This window comes from Nelumbo lutea, chromosome 2, assembly GCF_056320005.1.
Source record: "Nelumbo lutea isolate HS-2025 chromosome 2, American lotus-T2T, whole genome shotgun sequence".
Taxonomy (NCBI): domain Eukaryota; kingdom Viridiplantae; phylum Streptophyta; class Magnoliopsida; order Proteales; family Nelumbonaceae; genus Nelumbo; species Nelumbo lutea.
In genome coordinates this window covers 35,170,297-35,193,355 of record NC_142685.1, presented here as the reverse complement: position 1 = coordinate 35,193,355, position 23,059 = coordinate 35,170,297, and the positions used below count along the sequence as shown (strand labels likewise).

General features: G+C 38.4%; 1 protein-coding gene across 13 annotated transcripts in view; it reads right to left on the bottom strand.

Moving 5' to 3' along the window:
- ATG18B (autophagy 18 B-like protein) overlaps nucleotides 1–23,059 on the bottom strand; it is a 40,542-nt gene that overhangs the window by 15,831 nt on the left and 1,652 nt on the right. For 2 of the 13 annotated variants that reach the window (XM_088972045.1, XM_088972044.1), the window contains exons 3-8: nucleotides 22,621–22,740; nucleotides 22,151–22,179; nucleotides 6,796–6,869; nucleotides 6,545–6,654; nucleotides 4,091–4,182; nucleotides 255–367 (exon numbers count right to left, since the gene is read on the bottom strand). In XM_088972045.1, coding sequence (XP_088828171.1) covers nucleotides 255–367; nucleotides 4,091–4,182; nucleotides 6,545–6,654; nucleotides 6,796–6,869; nucleotides 22,151–22,179; nucleotides 22,621–22,730 — 528 coding nt within the window. In that variant the 5' untranslated portion in view covers nucleotides 22,731–22,740. Of the gene's footprint in view, nucleotides 1–254; nucleotides 368–4,090; nucleotides 4,183–6,544; nucleotides 6,655–6,795; nucleotides 6,874–22,150; nucleotides 22,180–22,620; nucleotides 22,741–23,059 lie in introns of those variants that run through there. The other 11 variants (XM_088972056.1, XM_088972051.1, XM_088972054.1 and 8 more) reach the window with 6 other exon arrangements.

The following is a 23,059-nucleotide window of genomic DNA, read 5'->3' as shown; positions in this document are numbered from 1 at the left end:
AGCCCAAGATTTTATCATTGCACCGAAGAGTAGTCCCTAGGACCCTACCAATATGCATTCTGTACTTGATAATGTGTGAATGACTTTGGGTATACTGCCCAGTGCCCACCCTGGATATTAGCATATTGCCAAGGAGACAGGGATCTAAAATTGCTTAAGTTTTTCCTAGTGGCCATGCAATATCTGCCAGAATCAGTATGGTATGATGCCATTGTTAGAAAGGTTGAAGTATTCAGGTATTCCAGGATACCAACCTCACAGTGTGAATGGAGTTCCATTACATTGTAAACCAACACAGATCCTTTGGTTGTACTTGCTGGAAGTGCCAAATAGCAGCCATCCAAACTAGGGGAGAATGCACAAAGTCCTAATACAAAAAAGAAAAAACAAAACAAAACAAAATTAATTAATTTAACATCTGCTGAAGATTTTCTAGTTTTAACTTCAAATGCAGAAAATAAAAAAGAATGGGAGAGCAACTAAACACGAGATTAGAATGCTTGTGAAGATAATTTTGTCCAGAAAACAAAGTATTCTCTGAACAATAAATGAAACATCAGAGTTGCAAAGAAATATTTTGTTTTGTTTCTCAGAGAGTTAAATCACATTCTCATGCTTATCAGCCCATAATTTTGCAATTATACCAAGCAATGGCCCTTAAAAGACCAGCTAATGAACTAAGTTGCTTCCACTTGACTGACACCACGAGTGTGAAATATTATATGCTAATGCTAATTGACTCAGTAAACTTCTGAAGTAGGAGCTTCAGTGGAGCCATAGAAGAGGATTAAGTTCCATGGAAACATGCCTCTTCATGCAGGATAACCACCCAGGCCCATCTGGGCTGGATAGGTCCAGCTATCTCTTTTGGGACCTAGACCTTGTTGATGCCAAAGAAAATGGAAGATGCCAAAGAAAATATTCCAATAGGATGCTTGGAAAATATATTCTATTTCTGGATTTTCTTAGTGATTTTATTAGAAATGTGTAGTAATAGGTGATAAGAGGAAGAAATGTCAATTTAGATAGTTTGATCATATGCATAGATGACTAATGACTTCACAAGTGGAGTGACTTGGTGCAAGTAGAAGGCTCTAAAAGAACAAGTGACAAAAACATGGCTCTTGAAGCATTGCAATGGAGGAACAGGAATCTTTTTTTTTTCACAAGGTAAATATTATTAAACTAAAAATATTACATATGATGTGTAACAAGGTGCCACCACTCATGAGAATCCAATAGCTACAAAACATGATGACTCAAGACCAACAATTATACATCCTCAAGAACAATATCCAAAGTAGACCAGAAGTTAGAATTCAAGGCTCCTCTAACAACATTCCTGAACATTGACTACACCAAAACCACTCCAATAGAAATGTCAACTACAATTCTCCTTATAGGCTGATGCTTTCATTAGACTTACACTTATTTCTTCCTTTTAAAATGGCCGAACAAGTAGTGAATGGAATAATGTTCCAAACATTCTTTCCTTTGGCAAATAAAGATTATCTTGACAATCTTTCATATGGCTAAGAAGGATTGAAGTTTGATATTCTAAACAATCCAAGGAAATATGACCAGAAGATTTCCACCACTCTGGTGAACAAATAAATTGCAAAAATCTTTCTCCCATGTTTTTAGGCAGAAAACAAAGACTTATCAAATGATGTTTGTCAATATGTTTTTTTATAAGCAACAGTAAATTTCATTAATGAAGAATGTTTTTATAAGCAACAGTAAATTTCATTAATGAAGAATCCACTACTCAAAAAGCAGTAGGAATAACAACTTTTCTGGAATAAGCTTTTAATCCTCCTGATGGACTCTTCAGTTGTTCCTTATTTTTTCAAGCTTTTAATCCTACCTAGTACCCAAGGGGTGGGCTTCACGATAAAAGAAATATGGAATAAGCCTATCCCACCAGAAATTCAGGCTTTCTGCTTGGAAATGTTATACTTGTGATATGCTGCTGAAAAGAAGGCCCTTTCATTTCCTTTCTCCTCATATGTGCTTCCTTTGTAGGGATAGTGGAGAATCCTTATCCCATTTATTAATCTCCTGTTCCCTTGTTTCCTGTATTTGGGAGTCTTTTTGTTCTCTTTTTGGCTACATGTGGGTCCCTCCTCAAGAGGTGGTGGACATTTTCAACCCAAATTTCCTGAGGCAACTAAAGAAAAGGGGGAGATTAATGTGGAAAGCAACTAAGGCAGAAATTATTTGGGTGGTTTGGGAAGAGAACAGAATATTCAAAGAAATGAGTAGATCTGTGCAAGGTTCTAAATATCAATACGCCCAATACGCCAGTAGGGGCGTATCAGGCGATATCGATGGTGTTTTTTACCTTTTTTTTTATTTTTTTTCAAATCTGGTTCAGGGGGACGGTTTAAGGCTCCTCCACCCCCTGAACCAGTCAGAACCCCGATACACCTTCTGTAGGGGCGTATCAGGGAGCTCCCAAAACGATACATATCGGCTGATATGGGCCAATACATGTCGATACTTTGAACCTTGGATCTGTGGAGGAAGTAATAGAGGCCATAAATTCAAAAGAGACCTCTACGCATCTATGCACCACAGAAAAACAAGACACCCAAAAAAGAAAACATCACAATAAGAAAATCAGTGTGTATTGACAGATCTCCCCAGCGAAAACTGCTACTCTCTTGGAGAAAAAGCTGAGGGATTTCCTGTGGAGAGGGTGGAAGGAGGAAAACAAATGTCACCTGGTGAAGTGGAAGTCAGTCTGCAGACCCAAAAATGTTGGTCTGAGAATTAGAAAATTAAAGGAAGTCAACACTGCAATGCTAGGAAATGGCTTTGGAGGTTTAATGATCAGCCAAACAGTTTGTGGAGGAGGCTCGTAGCCAAGTATGGGCCTGCAGCAAGAGATTGGGAGACTGGAAACTCTAGATCCTCATATGGTTGCTCAATCTGGAAGGCAATTCAAAAAATTGAATCACAATTCTTACAAGGAACAAAATATGAGGTTGGGAATGGTCAAAGAATTCTCTTCTGGGAGGATTTTTAGTGTGAAGATGGCCCTCTCATGGACAGATATTCTGATCTTTTCGAGATAGCAGTGGACAAGAATGCAAAAGTGGCAGATTATTTGGAAATGCAGAATGGAGCCCGTGTGTGGAATCCTCAACTGCATAGAAATCTGAATGATTGGGAGGTAAACTCACTCCTAAGTTTGCTGCAGACTTTATACAATGTCAGATTGAATGGAGCTTTGGTGGACAAAAGAAAATGGAGGTTCGAAAACTCAGGAATTTTCTCTATCAAATCCTTCTATAACAGCCTAACAAGGGAGGAGTTTTCTGTTTTCCCAGACAAGAAGATCTGGATAAGGAATGTCCCTTCAAAAATGTATTTTTTGGTATGGTCAGCGGTACTGGACAGAATTCAGACTAGAGAAAACCTAGTTAGAAGGGGCATTCAAGTGCAGGATGAAAGGTGTGCTCTGTGCAATAAAAGCACAGAAGCCTCTAATCACCTTCTGATCCACTGTGAACTCACCCACTGGATTTGGGGGGGAAATTCTGGAATTGTTCAGGGTGAAGGTGTGTTTTCCATCTGATGTGAAGAGCTTTTTGCTTGCTTGGCTAAAGGGTCTAGGTGAGGCTGGAAGAATTGCTTGGAACACTGTTCCTGCAGCTGTGTTCTGGGCATTTTGGCGTGAAAGGAATCAGAGAATCTTTGAAGGGCATCAAATTTCAAAGGAGGAAGTTCTTAAAAATATTACGGGCATGCTGTATTCATGGTCGGCTAATCAGTCACTTTTCAAATCTAGACACAGTTTCTTTTTTCAACAAAGAGTTTATTTTTGCATAGTTTTGTCTGTAAATGCCTGCTGGCTCAATTGTTGTGCTTTTGAGTTTCTGGGATTTCCTTAGTACAGTTTCCCATTGTACAGGAATTGGGTTGATTGTATATCTTCTTTCTTTTTGCAGTTTAATACAATACCTTAACAACAACAACAACAACAACAACAAACTCGCGAGACCAGTGCCACTTTTTTCTTTTTTGTAATTGATCAGAAAGACAGAGCAATAGAAAATGAAAATAAAATGGTTTGTGAACTCACCTTTTATATTTGGCACTATATCAAATGTGTCCAAGATTGCAAGACTGTTCAAATCATATATGTATGCCTTATCTTGCAATATAACAACAAGCCTGCATGCAAATCATAGAAAACATCAATAAAATAGAAGAAACTTAAACAAAATATCCCAGGAACTGATCTCGTTGCTCAAGTTATCATCAAAAGTGTGCTATACAATTGAGGCAATGGGTTCAACATTGCCTAACACCAATAAAAAAAAAATACCAATTCCCGATGCTTAAGGACCAAGAAGAAGTGCACATCGACAAACATGAAATCAATAAATGAGGCCTCATTCAGATCAAATGGCATCAACCACATAAACCATGTTGTGCCATTTAAAACACTGGAATAGGACTCAAGTAAAGGATATGGGAAACATGTTATCTAGGGATGCAAACGGATCAGATCGGATTCGAATCAGATCCAATACAAAGATCCGACCAGATCTGATAGGACTCGATTTGAATTCAAATCCTATCGGTAAGTCAGATCTTTAGATCTGATCCAATCCAAGTTGTTTTCTTTAAAAATTAATAAATTATTAAAAGAAAAATAAAATATACTAATTTAAATAAAGTAGAAACAAAAGATACAAGTATTTTTTAATTATTTTCATAATATATATATACATGTTTTTTTATAAATAAATAAATAATATAACAAATTTATAAAAATATATTTATAAATAACATATATATATTTATAAATATATTATATATCGGATCAGATAGGGGTGATCCGAATCTGATCCGATTTTTTATCGGATCCTATTATCTGATCCAAAGATCCAAACAGGGGTGATCCGAATTCAACCAAATAGGATCAGATCGGATCATGATCCGATCCATTTGCACCCTGATGTTATCAAGGTTTTAAGTATCGGAAATGCAAAGTGCATCAGAAAGACAATTTTATGAGACATCAAGATACGCTTTGGATACGCATGATATGGATGAAAAACCAAGATACGCATGGATATGCTATGAAACTCAAATAAATCATAAAATATATATTAATAACAATAAGAACAAGGTATATATGACCATATACACTTTAATGGTTTACATTAATTTTGTAATAGATCAGGACGCAATCGGTAACGGTTGAAAACTGACAGAAAAACTAAAATGTGTACATATATATCTTATCTTGATTTTCAGAAAATCAAAATAACGCCTTAATATTTGTTAATATATACATTTTAATAATCAACTTTAGCATGGGTGATCATCTAGACCCAACCCAATTCTGAAATTCCAAGTTTGGGCTTGGGTTTTTGTTTAGGCTTAGCCCAATTCATATATTTAAATATATGTATTTTGTATATAAATATTATATAATATAACACTTATAATATATATAATATTTAACATATATTATATAATGTATCAAAAAATTATATTCATATTATATATATATAAGACTTAGGCTTGAGTAGACCCACAATTACCCCAATAAACATCCATTAAAACAAAATGTTTGTTTAAGGACTTTAGCGGAACAATACTTATCGGCTGATACGGGCCGATACGTTGTGAAATTTTGAACCTTGTGTGTTATACTTATCATCAACCTGATGCAATCCACCAAATAGGATCACAAAGGTTATTGTAAAAGAGGATTCCTAACTAGTTTCTCTCCCCTCATAAAATCTTTCTTTGCAATGCAAGTGGAGAATCCACCCTCCCATATACTAATCTCCTATTTCTTAATCTCTTTGGTGGTAAGTAGTCCCCTCCTAATAATATGAGGGGGTTATTTTTGACATCATTTTTCAATCCAGCTAGGAAAAGGGGTAAGATGCAGGGATGCTATTATTTCGAGTGGTTGGGAGGAAAAAATGCTAGAATCTGTAAGGAGAAAAATCACTCTAAACGGAGGGCATCATAGAAAAAAAAAAAAAAAACAGAGGATGGCAGGTTGTGGGCCTTGTGGCACATTCTTCCATGGCTAGAACTAGATTGCCTAGGAAATGGATTGCTCCAGAGGCAAACCAAGTGAAACTCAATTTTGATGGGTGTTCATTGGGCAATCCAGGCAATTTGGGTTTTCCAGGTGTGGTTAGAGATGGCTTTGGGATGGTGATGGCTTTATATGCAGGCCCTATAGGCTATGGACTCTCTATGAGCGGAGCTGGTGGCAGTTCAAGAAGACCTAATGTTGAGTAAAAGGTTAGGCTTCAGGAATATAGTAGTGGAAGGACACTAATAGATGGTGATTTGATGGTTAAGAAATAGCAGCCAAGCCATTTGGCAATACAGAAACAAATTAAGAGAGATCCACAGCTTGGTGAGGGATTTGAGAGTACCAATCCCTTTAACCACATCTTGCTATAGTCTCGTATAAGGCCTGTAGCATAAACAACTTAAAGAAGTTTGTAATTGGATAAAGGGCAACATAATTTGTAATGTTTAGCACTAGATACTTTACCTTTTCCTACTCATGCGAACAGCAACAATTGAGGTCAAAAAGTTTAGTTCTCTAAGTGCAGCGCCAGTTACAGTGTTGAAAAGACAAAGCCGACGTGGTGATAGTGATGGCTGTTGCAATCAGATTGAGGAATATTAATCAACTAACCAATCTGTATGAGAGCTTAAGAGAGTAATGTACATTATGGAATATGAAAATAACTTGATCTCATCTGTAACAGCATATGTACAAATAATAATATAACATTCTACCTGCTCTCCTGCTCCAACTATGGCAAGAAGGCTTGAGTTGAACAGCATTTCAACAAGGCTAAATGCTCCAATAGCTAGCTAGCAAGAATTCAGATTCCATAAGGTTCAGTGAAACCTATCATCTCAAATAACTTTATTTATATCTCAATTGTATAAACTTAAGTCATATCATTAAACAGATGCTTCTAATGGGCCAACCAACAGTGTTACATTACATCTACACCCAAGTCCAAGCACATGCAGGCTAAACAAGTTGCAATATGATAAAATAACTTATTACCAAACACTGCAATGATCAGTAAAGGTCTGTATGTAACCAGTGTGGCAAAAGTAAGAAACACAACTAAAGCACAAGGAGTTCCTAGAGCCTGATGCACAAGGCACAAAGCAAGGTGCATATTTGAATGAAGTTGGGTGCCACATCTACATTATATCTATTAAAATGAAATGATGTATGGTCAAGGCCTAAGCATGCAAGAAATAAAATCACAAATCAACTGCTTTTATAATTGTTGTTAAAGTTCCCATTATTTACAATCATGCCACCATTCGACAGAAACGCACAGTAACCACCTTTTACAATCATGCCACTATTCGGGCACATGAATATGACAGGTAGCACGTCTCTTGTTGTCACTTCCTCCTCTCCTTTCCCTGCTAAGGAGATTTGGTCTCGGCCCATCCCTCCTAAAGTCGGTGCTTTTTGTTGGAAAGTTTTCCATGGTTCCATCAACACCAGTGACTTGCTTCAGAGAAAAAGACCAAAGTGGTGCTTGTCCCCAAACTGGCGCTCCTTATGTAAGCTGAATGGTGAGACTGCTTTTCACCTCTTTATCTCCTGTCCTTTTGCTAACTTTGTTTGGAAATGGTTTTCCTCTCTGTTTGGTTGCAGCTGGAATCCTCCTGCTAATCTGGAAGATCTTTTTAGCTTCAACATATTCAGGTGCTCTAAAAGGAGAGGCAAAGTGATGGGAAAATGCACTAGAGCAGTAGTGGCTTGGATAATCTAGGAGGAAAGAAACCTGAGGATATTTGATGAAAAGGAAAGAGGTAGAGATGCTGTGATTGAAGTGATAGCTACAAGGGTGGCACATTGGGTGAAAGCTTTGAAAATATTTGCAGATTTTAAGACAAGATTTCTTCAAATCATGGGGAACAATTGCAAACATTTCTTCTAGAAGACCTATTGTAACTGAATTTTGGTCGCCTCCAAATGTTGGGTGGAAGAAACTAAACTTTGATGGTAGCTGTTTGGAAAACCCTGGCCCATCAGGCATTGGTGGAGTAATAAGGGAGACAATGGAAATATCATTGCCATGTTCTCAAGCTCTATCCAGCATGGTGATGTGGTGAATTCAGAACTGAAGGGAGAAGTATTGGTGTTGAGAAAGCTGAAAGAGTTGGGGATTAACAGGTTGATTATTGAAGGGGACTCAAAAGTTGTTGTAAACTCGATGAAAAAAGAGGAAGGAGCAATCTGGAGATTAAGAAATGAGTTCAGGCGCTTTAAGTAGGCTTCTAAAGACAAGGAAATTCACATAAGATGGATTAGAAGATCAGCTAATATCGTAGCTGATGGTCTAGCTAAGCAAGGAGTACAAAGGCAATCTATGCTCTGGGCTATACGATAGCTAGTGAATATCCTTTGGGTCCTTTGGGGCTTGTCTGTAACTAATGAATTTCTTTGTTGGGTTAAGTTTCGGTCTGTATTGTAATTAGTGGAGTTTATGTGGACTTTTGTCTACCCACAACTTCTTGCTGTACACATTCTTTTAATTTAATGAATATTTTCTATGTTGCTGATCAAAAAAAAAAAAAAAAAAGAATATGACAGGCAACACGTGTGAGATTTTGAAACCACCTGAGCTGCGAAGTTGCCACGTCGCTGTTTATTTTATACAAGGCAGAAATAGGGGGTGGGATTCCTTTTTCTGGGTCTTCTTCCTCTTGGGGCTTCGGGAAGCTCCACTTTTTCTTTTCTATTTTTTCTTTAATGACAGTTCTGTCCTTTCCTTTTCTCATATTGCAGCACATTACAGTCATTATTTTACTTGCCAAAAGGACTCTCGGAGTAAAGCCCTATGTGGTAGGCCCTACCCACCACCCTTGAGATTGGAACCTTTCGCTTTCTCAACTGTTAGGGAATTAAAATTGGTAGGGAATTAAAAGTCAACTTAATTTGTATTAACCATGAATATAAAAGGCAACTGTGTCTCATTGACTCATTACTCATCTTTATTGATCAAAAACTGTTAGGGTATTTCTAGAAATAACCAGCCTGGGTCCCAAGATAAATCAATTAGCGTGGCTGATGTATAAATGCCATGCCAAACATGGTAACACCATGCCATCTAGGTTGTTTTATTGATCAAAAACTGTTAACAATCAACCATTTATATCTCAGCTGTAAGAACACAACCCAGGTTAAAATACACCACCAACACGATACAGAATTAATGGCGCCCAAAGGCATACAGTGTTTTTGGATACTAGAACCAGTTACAGGAAGATTCATATCATCTGCAGACCCAAAACCAATTATCCAGAATCAAACAATTTCCAAAACTACTTTACTCAAATATCATCTCCCCTTCTCTATTCTCCCGCTCCCCTGGAGCCATTGCCCATTTCTTCAAACTGATGGCTTCTCTTTTTTCTTCCTCAGATTGTGCTGGGGTTGCTTCATCCATTCCTCTCACAGTGGTTGCTGCTTCAATGGGTTCACCTGTTTGGCTGTGGTTTGGTTGACTAGCCATTGCTTCTGTGTTCTATCTTTTTTTCTGATCAGCAACAGAAAAGATTTCATTAATTAGAAGAAATATAGATACAACAAGAAGTTGTGAAACCCAGCTTTAGAAACGCCTTTCTGAATGGAGACCTTGAGGAAGAGGTATACATGGTTCAACCTCCTGGCTTTAGTGCCCTAGGCAAAGAGCAGAAAGTGTGCAGACTAAAGAAGTCTTTGTATGGTTTGAAGCAATTACCGAGAGCCAGGTTCAGCAAGTTTCATCTGGCTATACAGCAGATTGGCTACAAACAATGGAAGACTAACCGTACTATATTTGTGAAAAGAGGGGAAGGAAAGATTGCAGCCTTGATAGTGTATGTTGATGACATAGTGATCACAGGTGACTGGAAGGCTGAAATTCAGAGACTAAAAGATTTTTTAGCCACTAAATTTGAGGTGAAGGATCTATGTTCCCTTCGATATTTCCTTGGAATTGAAGTGGCCTGCTCTCAAAAGGGGATCTTCATCCTAGATCTGTTACAGGATACAGGAAAACTAGGGGTTAAGCCAACCGACTCTCCCATTGATCCAAATCACAGGCTAGGTGACTGTTGTGGTGAAGTTGTCAAAGATGTAAAACAATTCCAGAGACTTGTGGGAAGGATCCTGTATTTATCCATGACCAGGCCAGACATTGCTTATGCAGTAGGTGTTCTTAGTCAGTTCATGCATGCTCCTAAGACCACACACTTAGAGGCAGCAAAAAGAATAGTCAGATACCTAAAGAGGTTTCCTAGAGCTGGTTTGTTATACCAAAAGAATGGTCATTTGAAGATTGAAGTATATACAGATGTTGATTGGGTTGGATCAGTTGATAACAGAAAGTCTACTAGTGGGTATTGTTCCTTTGTGGGAGGAAACCTAGTCACATGGAGAAGCAAGAAACAAAATGCGGTGGCTAGGTCTAGTGCTAAAGCTGAAAATAGAGCAATGTCCCATGGGGTGGCTGAAGGCATGTGGATAAAGAATCTGTTGAGCGAACTAGGTTTTCCTGTTGATGGCCCTATGTCCTTGTATTGTGATATCAAGGCTGCCATCAATATTGTAGCCAACCCAGTTCTTCATGATAGAACTAAGCATATAGAGGTTGACAAACACTTCATTAGAGAGAAATTTGTTAATGGGGAAGTGGGCACCCCATATGTCAGTTCCAAAGAGCAACTGGTAGATATATTTACAAAAGGCTTACATCACTCGCAGCACGATGATTTATGTGACAAGTTGGGCATGATTGATATCTACGTCCCAACTTGAGGGGGAGTGTTGAAATAACTTAGTTTTATTTTAAGTTTAGTGTCGCAAGGGCACCTTTGTAATTTTCTCCTTTATTTTTTATGTATGGTCGCCCTAGTATATATACCAAAATAACCTGGTGCCGCTAGTTAACTTTTGCCTCTTTCAATTTCGTCTCTTTTCTCTCTTCTCCCTTCTCCTTCTTCTCTTCTCTCTGTTCTGGAATCAAACCATCCCATCTTCATCTCTAATAACCCCTCGTATGCCTGATGGGCCCAGATTCCCCACATAGCTCCCGTCAAAGTTTAGCTTCTTCCAACCGTCTATTGGAGGAGACCAATTATCTGTCAATCTTCTAGGTTGAGAGAACACCAAAAGTTTCAGGGGTGTCAAACAGAACAATCGATGCCCACCCCCAAAGAGCCTATATATCTTATTAGTTATAAGTATTTACAAAGAGGCCCTTGAAGGGATGAAAGGTAAAAAAGAATAATTACAAAGAGGCCCTTGGAGGGATGAAAGGTAAGAAAGAAAAAGAAATGTTATGGTACAACAGGGATCATAGAACAACATTACATCAAGTATCTCTACACTCCCCCTCAAACTGATGCTGAGATATAAGCATCAATTTGCCCACAAGAAATAGATGTCTCAATCTCGTCATAAGCTTCGTGAGAATGTCAGCAATCTGTAAGTCAGAAGCTATATGAGGAAGGGAAATAGAGCCAGCAAGAAAAAGATCCCTAATGAAGTGACAGTCCACCTCAATGTGCTTGGTTCTCTCATGAAACACTGGATTAGATGCAACCTTGATAGCACTAGTGTTGTCAGCATAGAGAGGAATAAGCGTGGGGAGTTGAACACCAAGATCAGCAAGAAGAGATTGAACCAAACAATCTCACTACATACCGATGACATAGCCCTATATTCAGCTTCTGTAGATGACTTAGAAACTGTCTATTGTTTCTTACATTTCCAAGAGATAAGGGAGTCACCCAAAAAGACACACCAACCGGTAGTAAACCGTCTAGTGTCAAGACAACCTGCCCAATCTGCAACAACATAAGCTCTCAACTGAAGAGGAGATGAAGAAGAAAAGAACAATCCCTAAGACAAAGTGCGACGAACATAACGGATAATCCGGTGGACAGCAGTCATGTGGGGCTGACGTGGTGCGGAAACGAACTGACTAACATGAGAAATGTCCGGACGAGTCATGGTGAGATAGATGAGAGACCCAACCAATTGTCGTTATGGAGTAGCATTAGGAAGCAAGGCCTTATCAGATTTAGACATCTTGACATTGAGTTCCAAAGGTGTATGAACCTATTTGGTGTCTGTAAGGCCAACAAGCCTAATAAGATCACATGCATACTTGTGTTGACAAACAAAGTAACCACATTTGCTACAATGCACTTCCAACCCCAAGAAATATGTAAGAGAACCCCAAGTCTTTCATATGAAAGTAACTGTAAGTTCCTGGATTCCAACCCCATCATCCCCTATCAATAACATATCATTGACATACAACAAAAAGAGGGTAATGCCTAGAGGTCTGGACATGTTGGATTGATGGTACACTTTCTTCAAGTATGCATCCTTCTCATGGGTACAACAATATGAGAATGAGAAAAAATTGAATTGAATATCCAAGAGACTAATTTCCCATTATCCAACTTCCATTGTGAACATCCTTTGATATCAATTTCATCCAGCTTAGTAATCTTCCCATCCAAATATCCTTCTAGGCCTTTCCCTTCAACAAAGAAGTCGAAATGGAACTTCCACATGCTGTAGTTAGTTCCATCAAACTTTACGGAAATGATATCAGCCTTCTCAAACATTTCGAAAGCCCAAAATAAGTTAACAGTGTTAGGTTGAAAGTTTTCATGTATTGATGGTTCAGCTGATAAGAGTTCTTATTAGCTTGTATTTGAGTTTAAGTTGTTATGTATTGGGCCTGTGTTAATGGGCCTAAGTTTGTTTAGTGTTTTAAATTGTCTGGGTGTCCCATCACTAATCAGGGGCATTCCAGTCATTTCCTATAACATTGTATTGTACTCTAATATAAATAATAGTACTGTCAACTGGGTCATTCAGTTCGACATTCTCAGCATCTCTTGGTCTTCTCCTCTCTTCTACTGCTTCGGCTACGTCATTTCAGCTCTCATGGTATCAGAGCATTAAGCACCTTCTTGGTTACAGCCGACGCCATCTCCTCTCTCTTGCTGTCTTTCTTTTCTTTTTTATTTGGGTTGCTGTCGTGAAACCCTAGGGTTGTAGGAGAACAACACAAGGTTCAAACCTAGAATTTCCCTTGGTTGTAGGGCGCAAGGGAAGTAAGACCCAGAAGCTGATGTCCTACTAGACTGTTTCTAGTAGTTAGTAGCTATTCGGCTACTAAGAGAGGTTTGTATAGGACAGACCTAGTTGAGGACTGATTCCAACAGTCCTAGTATTGACCGTAAGGGGGAGAACTCTCTTTACAGTTGCAGTACTCAAAGCTCAAGTGAAGTCGGCATAGCACAGTGGTGGAGAGCCCTCAGTTTCAGGTCGGTTACCAGCCCAGAACACCTCATTTGCTGCTGTAACTGAACTGCTTCAGAACTGTGACAGTCTCGGCAAGTCTGAAACAGTGTTGCGAGCTGTCAGAACCTTCTTCAATTCTGCAACTAGTCTCTTTTTCAGCACTGTGATCTCTTCGGCTCGTCTTAAACAGTGTCATCTACACTGAGGCTGCAGTCAAGATGTCTTCAATATCCGGAGAGGTTTCTTCTAGAGATAACATACCTGCTGCAAGGTCTTCAAATCTGGAAAACCCTAATCTGCACAGCTTGCAGATTACAAGTGTGCTGCTGGATGAATACAACTTCAGGGAGTGGTCCGTTTCTGCAATGCTTTTTATTACTTCCCGTGATCTCATAGGCTACTTAGATGGGAACAAGAAGGAACCTGAGGTTGGCAGTGCGGAGTATGTTGTGTGGCGCAAGGAGAATGCCACAGTTATGTCCTGGTTGCTTGCCTCTATGACTCCTTGGGTTGCCAGGACTGTTCATCACTTTCCTACAGCAGCCAAGATTTGGGAAAAGGTGTCTAAGACCTATGGACAGAAGAAAAAAAATGCTAGAATCTACAGATTGAATCAAGACATTGCTGCCTTAAGGCAAGGGGATATGACAGTTGCAACATATTTTGCAACTCTAGAAGGTCTTTGGGAAGAACTTGACCATCACTTGATATTGGATTGGGAAAATGTCAGGGACAAGGAGAGACATGATAAGCAGATTGAAGAGAGCAAAGCCTTTAAGTTCTTGGCTGGCCTGGACCCAATGTATGAGGGTATAAGGTCACAAATTCTAGGGAGAGATGAATTGCCCGAGTTACACCATATTTATTATCTGGTGAGGAATGAAGAAGTCAAGAGAAAGGAGATGCAAAATTGACTCTCAGACTCAACCAACTGAACAGTTTGGAGAACATTCAGCCCTGGTATCTACTAAGGGAAACAGACATCCAGACAAGAAGCACCTTAAGTGCACTCGTTGTGGTGGTATGAGACATGTAAAAGAAAAGTGTTGGGTCCTGTATCCTCACCTGAAGCCGACTGCATTGAGAAATGACAAGAAGCAACAAAAGGGTCATACGGCAAGTGGGAATCTTGTCACCAGCAACAATGGTGACAACTCAAAGAACATACCAACAGTGTCTTCTTCTCCTATGGGGAAGGTTGTTGATTCCTCTGGAGCTGGTGCTTTGGCCTTCACTGCTAGTGAGGTAGAGGTCCTTAGCCGGGCATTAGCCCGTCTAAGGAATAATTCTTTTGCTTCCACCTCTCTTGCCAGATCAGGTACAGTCTCTGCCTTTAGTGCAACTAGCTCTATTGACTCTACTTCTTGAGTTATTGATTTCGTTGCAACTGACCACATGACACATATGTCATCCTTATTCTCTTCATATCATTTGTTGTCTGGTCAAGATAAGATGAGAGTTGCCGACGGGTCTTTCTCCACCATCTCTGGAAAGGGGGTGGTTGACCTAAGCAATGACCTCTCTCTTAAATAAGTTCTACATGTTCCCAGTCTTACCTCAAATCTTTTGTCTGTTTTAAAACTTACCAAAAATTTAAACTATAGTATAACCTTTTTTCCTACTCATTGTGTCTTCCGAGACAGATTGACAAGGAGAACGATTGAGAGCGGTCATGAGTATGGAGGCCTCTACTATTTTGATGCAGACATCGGTTCAGCCTTACAAGCATCTGCTGCTAGTAGTCCGGAGAGTGTGGAGTCAATAGCTAGTTGCATCTGTGGCATGCTAGGCTAGGTCATTTGTCTTTCTCTTCATTAGAAATGTTGTTTCCCGAATTGTTTAAAGGCATTTCAAGTCAGAATTTAATCTGTGAAGTATGTCAAATGTCAAAACAATGTAGAACTATTTATCCAATTTCCAGTAATGAAATTCGAGCTCATTTTGATTTGATTCATTTTGATGTTTGGGGCCCTTCACCCATTGTTTCCATTGATGGCTTCCGTTACTTTATTAGTTTTATTGACCACTATTCTCGATGCACATGGATCTACCTGTTAAAAGGACGGGATGAAGTACCACGAATAACTATGGCATTTTGCAAGATGATTGAAACACAGTTTGATAAGAAGATTAAGTAATTCCGGTCAGATAATGCTGTTGAATATTTTGAAAAATCCTTAAACTTATTCATGGAAGATGCTGGCATGTTACATCAATCATCCTGTGCTAATACCCCTCAACAAAATGGGGTTACTAAGCGCAAGAATAGACATCTATTGGAGACAGCTCGAGCCTTACTATTCCAGCACAAAGTTCCCAAGCAATACTGGTCTCAAGCTATACTTACTGCATCATATCTGATAAATCGGATGCCATCTAAGGTGTTGGGTATGAAAACCCCTTTCTCTGTTTTGTGTCCCACTCTTCCAAACTTTCCTCTTCCTCCACGGGTCTTTGGTTGTATATGTTTCATACATGTGAAGGATCCAAAGAAGACTGAGCTGGATCCTAAGGCTATGAAGGGAATATTTTTGGAGTACTCTCCTACACAAAAAGGGTACAAGTGTTATGATCCTATCTCCAAGAGAAAGTATGTCACCAGAGATGTGGTCTTTTTTGAGTCTCAACCCTATTTTCAGTCTTCTCAGAATCCTCTTCACGGGGAGACTAGTGGGATGGAAGAGGATTCTCATTCTCCCTCCTTTTTTATTCCCCTATCTGCCTCGGGCCTTCCATCGTCTTCTACTCCTAGTTGTGGCATCCCAGGTCAACCTAGTGAGGCTCCCACAGTGCCAGTCACCTCTCTTGATGCTGCAGATGTCCCTGAAGGCTCCAGTAGGCAACAGAAAGAGATACTCACATACAACAGAAGGAAAAAGGGCCCTCAACCTCATGACAACAACCAGTTGGACTCGAATCAATCTGTCTCTGCAATCCAAGGTAATTCCAACTCACATACTTCTGATTTGGACCTTCCTATTGCTCTCCGTAAGCCTATCCGTTCTTGTACCACCTTGCACCCCATTGCTAATTTTGTTTCTTACTCACATTCATCTCCTGCCTATCACTCCTTTGTGCCTGCTCTTTCCTCTGTACGTGCTCCTTCTAAGTACTCGGAGGCCATGTCTGATCCAAGGTGGAAAGAAGCTATGAATGAAGAGATGAAAGCCCTAATGAAAGCAAGAACTTGGGAATTAGTGAATCTGCCAGAGGGGAAGAGCATTGATGGGTGCAAGTGGGTGTTTACTGTAAAGCACAGGGAGGACAGTTCCATTGAAAGGTACAAGGCCAGACTTGTGGCAAAGGGGTTTACTCAAAAAGAAGGAATTGACTACAAAGAAACATTTGCCCCAGTAATAAAGCTCAACACAATTCGGGTTCTATTGTCACTAGCAGCAAATTTTTCATGGGAACTTCATCAGTTGGATGTGAAGAATGCCTTCCTAAATGGTGACCTTCATGAAGAGGTACTTATGGAACCTCCACCAGGCTATGACTTTGGTAGAAAGGTGTGTAAACTGAGGAAAGCATCATATGGTTTGAAGCAGTCTCCTCGTACATGGTTTGAGAGGCTTTGTGGGGCCATGAAGAAAGTGGGGTACACTCAAAGTGGTGCAGACCATACCTTGTTCATAAGGAGACAGGATAGCAAATTTACGGCACTCATTATTTATGTGGATGATATGGTGATTATAGGGAATGACTTGGAAGAGATAAAAAGACTGAAGGAGTTTTTAGCTTCGGAATTTGAGATCAAAGACTTAGGCCATTTGAGATATTTTCTTGGGATTGAAGTTGCTAGGTCAAGAGAAGGAATCTACATATGTCAGCAGAAGTATGTTCTTGACCTCCTAGAGGAAATAGGCATGATAGGGTGTAGACCAGCAGATACTCCAATGGAACATAATCATAGCCTATAGGAATCAGTAGGGGAGGACTACTGTGATAGAGAGAGATATCAAAAATTGGTAGGGAAGCTGATATACTTATCTCTCACTCGGCCAGATATTGCTTATGCTGTGCATGTTGTCAGTCAATTCATGCACTCTCCAAAGATCCCTCATATGAAAACAGTTGAAAGGATTCTCAAGTACTTGAAGACTTGCCCAGGAAAGGGAATTCTATTCAGGAAAAACAATAGAATTGAAATTGAAGCTTATACTAATGCAAATTGGGTTGGTTTTGTTGGAGACAAAAAATCAACTTCAGGATATTGTACATTTGTGGAAGGGAACCTAGTCACATGGCGCAGTAAGAAGCAGAATGTAGTTGCTAGATCAAGTGTGGAAGCAGAATATTGAGCTATAGCTCACGGGGTTGCTGAACTCCTATGGCTCAGGACCCTTCTTAATGAGCTTGGCATTAAAGTTGAGGGTCCTCTCAGATTGTATTGTGACAACAAGGCTGTCATCAACATTGCAAATAACCCTGTGCAACATGACAGGACAAAACATATTGAGATTGATCAACATTTTGTTAAAGAGAGAATAGTCTCAGGAGAACTTTGCATTCCTTATACTCCATCTGAGATGCAAATTGTAGATGTATTGACTAAAGGGTTGGCTATAGCAAAGTTCATGGACCTTCTTAGCAAGCGAAACATGACTGACATCCATGCTTAGTTTGAGGGGGAGTGTTAGGTTGAAGGTTTTCATGTATTGATGATTCGGCTAATAAGAGTTCTTATTAGCCTGTATTTGAGTTTAAGTTGTTATGTATTGGGCCTATGTTAATGGGCCTAAGTTTGTTTAGTGTTTTAAATTGTCTGGGTGTCCCATCACTAATCAAGGGCATTCCAGTCATTTCCTGTAACATTGTACTGTACTCTAATATAAATAATAGTACTGTCGACTAGGTCATTCAGTTCGACATTCTCAGCATCTCTTGGTCTTCTCCTCTCTTCTACTGCTTCGGCTACAGCATTTAAGCTCTCAAACAGGTTTCAAGAGAGGGTAACAGTCCAAGAAATCAGTGATTAATCACCCAAATAAAATCAATAGCAACTCCACAACAATACTGAAATAATACTCCACCAAAAGAAATTGAGATTCTGCTGCATAAATCTCAAAAGAGGGCTGAATCAATCTCAGTCCTAAAATGGTAAGTTTCAGGACTGTCAACAACAAGATGGGACCGAAACCTTATCAAAACTGATTCAAACTTCAAGATAGAATGATGAACAGATAAAGAAGGCCTGGATGACACCAACTACAAAGTTCTAGGCAGATTGAATCGGCCAATTTAAAAGAAGAAGAAGAAGAAAATCTAACCTGCTGGGCGTCTTTTCCAGGAAAAGGGATATCAGCTTCGTCTGATCAAAACAGCATTTAAAAACTTCAACCAGGGTTTGGGCGTGGTCGAAACACTCCTTAAATAGTCTACTAATCACCCCAAAACTCAAACAAATCAGCAGTTGAAGGATATGGCCCGCTCTGATACCATGTCAACCTTCTAGGTTGAGAGAACACCAAGAGTTTCAGGGGTGTCAAACAGAATAGTCGACCCCCACCCCCAAAGAGCCTATATATCTTATTAGTTATAAGTATTTACAAAGAGGCCCTTGAAGGGCTAAAGATAAAAAAGAATAATTACAAAGAGGCCCTTGGAAGACTTGAAAGGTAAGAAAGAAAAATGCTATGGTACAACAGGGACCATAGAACAACATTACATCAAGTATGGAGGCGGCAATAACTCTATTCTATCTTGAATGTTCTTACCCCCCCCCCAACTCTAGCTATTTTAGATCTCTAGAAACAACAAACACAACGCTCAGTCTCCTAAAAAGGAGAGGCAGAACTGCTATACTGCTTTGCATGTTATAGCCAAGCCATGGCAAATGGTCTCAGATGGTGAATTGTGCCTTCATTTGTTCTTTTAAAATTTTGAGTTTATTAATTTCTGCTTTGGTTAACTTTAGCAATTTTTTTGATAAATAAAAATAATTAACTTTAGAATTTTTTTATTAATTCAGGAATGTTTGTTCCACTTTATTTTTCACAATATTTTTTTTGTAAATGTGCGCTGAACTAATTTTATCTCCCCTATATCTAACAAAATGTTGTCTGTGCTCAGCACAAGCTTGCTGCTAGTATAGGGGTAAAAAAAAAAAAAAAAAAAAAAAACACTTCAATATATAAGAATATGGAAATCTTTCAAAAAGCCTATTAGCTCAAATGGTTAAAATTCTAGTGTTCTTAACATGAAAATTATACCTTGGACTTTCAAGTCCTATAAATGATAAAGATTTCTTTTCAGTTACTATCAAAAAAATTACTACATAGTTAAAATGTTTACACTCAAAGCATCACATCTAGAGGTGTAAATCGGGTTATGCCACCCACGGCCTGACACAGCTCGGCACGACAGCCCGTGGGTCGTCCCAGGCCCAGCACGATCATGTGGGTCGTGCTAGGCTTGGGGTTTTAGGTCCGCGGGTCAGGCCAGCATGGCCCATATATATATATTATTTATATATTTTATATATATTTATATATTTTATATATTATACATTTTTATATATAATATATAATATATTATATATTATATAAATTATAATTATATAATAATGTATAGTATATAATATATTAATAAAATAAACAATTGTTTTCAATGTTATTATACTAATTTATTTAATTATTGTATATATCAAAATTCATATAAAATTAAAATTTTAAGTTTTTTTTTTCAATTTTTTTAAATAAATAGCTTTGGCCCAATCCACGGCCTGGCCTGGACCAAGGCTTGGCCCACAGACCAGCCCAGCCCATCGCACGGCGCAAGCCCACATGGGCTTGGGCCGTGGACTATGTCGGGCCGGCCCCCATGTTATCCCAAGGGAGGGCAGCACAGCCCATTTTACACCTCTAAATTCACATCTACATCCTAAAATATGGTAATTATGTCTCAATATTGGTTTCTAGTAAGTTGGGTAAGAAGGTCAGCTAATGGCTTGGCAGATGGTTTAGCTAAGCCAATGTTTTAAAAGCGCAAGGGCCATTTTGCACCTGTGGCACAAGGCGAGGCGTGCGCCTTTTTGAGGCAAGGCGCACAATTTAAAAAAAAATGCAAAAAATTCAAAAATATCAAAAAATTATAAAACATAATATTAATAAAAATATTAACTTTAAGTTTTAAAATAAATGTTTTAAAAACCTATTATCTAAAATTAAAATACATAAATATAATATGTAAAGCATATTCAAATGAGAATTTAAAAATGAAATCAAACATATAAAACATTTTCAAGCATATAAAACCCACAATCTCTTTTTTTTTTCTCAATTGCATCAAGTAGCTAATGTGATATATTACATTCCTAATTCTACGAGCCGCCCTTGTGCCATGCTTCTCGAGGCAAGCCCAAACAAGTCCATGTTAGGGTCTTAAATTCTTAGATTTCACACAAAAAATAATTTTTTTTTTTGTGTGAAATCTAAGAATTTAAGACCCTAACATGGACTTGTTTGGGCTGACCTTGAGGGGTGTGGCACGGCGGCCCAGCGACCAGACTCAAAAAAAGGGAAAAAACGGAAAATTTTCAAAAGGCGCATGCTTGGGCTAAGGTGCAAGGCACACCAAGCGCACGCCTTTTGAATGGGCTGCGCCTAGGACCTGGGCAAGGTGCCTACCCTAAAATGCGCCTCACCTGAGTGCCTGGGTGCACCTGAGGCGCACCTTTTAAATCACTGACCTAAGCAAGGATTTTTTGGTGGGATGTCAAACAAGGTACCCAACTGACACATTAAAAAGGCTATCACAGGATTGACCTTCTGAAATTTAGAGGTTCCATTAGCTTTAGCATACTGCTAAGAAACAGATACACTAAACAAAAATTAATTCTGTAACTCCAAGTCCTTGGCATATTTTTTGCTGCATCCCATCTCGTAAAGATTAAACCCTTTCTGGTTAATCAGCAATCATTTCTCATCCTTTGAGTGTTTTATTAAACTCTTATTCTGAAGTGGGATGCTTTTGTCATTTAAAACACATGATTAGCTGTCGATCTCATTGGAGTGTTTTGATGTCAGGACCATCATGTGATTGTATAGCTGAGATTAGATAATATAAGTTCAACGACCACAACATTTAGAAGTCTTACTGTTTCTCTGCAGACTCTTTTGTAATGTCAAAATGAAGGAATGGGATCTGAAAATGTTTGAGAAACCATGTCCAATTTAGGAGATTCTATTTTCCTTCTTATAGTTTAATTCAATTTCAGCATTGACTTAGGGTATTTCAATGAGATTTTTCGACTGACTTGTTAGCATAATGATGAACTTAACTACTAAATTGTCTTTGTGAAATCTCTGCAAATACGGATATCAAAGTAACATTGTAACAGCTTATCATTTTTAAAACTAACATATTTTTGCCAATTACTTTCTGAAATTACAATCCCATCCTTTTTTTGGATTAGCAAGAACAACTCCTTCCTTTTGATTAATTTTATTTGCCACTTTAAACATTCATTATTGACAATGCTCTAATCACCGGCCCTAATTATTTGAACAATAAAGTAATTATCAAAATGATTCGCAATATCAATGAGACTGGGCAAAATTTCCCTGAAATCTCCCCAGTTTGCTAAGGGGTGATACTAAATTTTCCAAGAATCTTTTTTCCTAATATTTCCGATACATTGCCAATATGTCAAACATTTCAAATTTCATTGACAGACTATACATTAAAGTTCAAAATTTTAGAATATCATCAAAAGCTTTCTGATATTACTAAAATCATCATAACTTTATCGAAAAAAATCCTACAAGAACAAATAGGCATTCGGTGGTTGGATAGTTGACTTACTATTTTGGCATGATTCACTTATTAAGTCACTACAATTCAAAAGAAAATGAATAAGGTACACAAATATAAAAGAGGATTCTCAATCTAAACAAAACATAATAACAAAAAATAACAAAAATGACAACTGAATGACATAATGTAAAGAAGAGAGGATGGCTAGGATACTAAAAGCATGACAAATGTGTAATTATTTTTCTTCTAACAATTCCTTTAAGGTTTATTAACTAATTCCATGGGTGTAAAAGTTGTGAACCATGATTATGAACATGGATAGATGGAAAATATCACTTAGTCATTACCAAACTCACCATAGTTTAATAAAACAAGCTTTTAAGTTAATTTAAATTTTAATATATAAACATTCCACGTTTTTTTATAAATATATGGGGATTATATTAAATGAAAGGGGGGGGTGAGGCACCCTTAGTTAACTGTTAGAGATGGAGCCATCCAAGACTATGAAGCAATACCAGAAAAAATATAATTGTGCCCTCTTATTCAGCGAAGGAAAAGTCAAAAATGAGATGCAACAGACTTTCAAGCTTTCCAATAATTGCACCCATTGAGGACTCCATTCCATCGAATTCTGCCTGAAAGAGAACATCTAAGAATAACCAGCAAGGCAGCAAGACTATTTGCCAGTATTAAAGAAAATGTTTAAACTCATTACTTGCAATCATCCAAGAGTTAAAGAAGAAGAACACTGTTCTCTATGTGGCTTCATAAGACTTGGACTTGGAATTGGCACCAATAAAAAATTAAGATTTATCTCAATTCCAGGAACCAAACACAACATCAATGTATTTTGACATCAAAGTTTCAAATATGGTGACTATTCTATTCTTTATAAGGAAAACAGAGGTAAATCCTCTATTCTTGTTTGTTTATAAGGAAAGCATTTATCTCTTT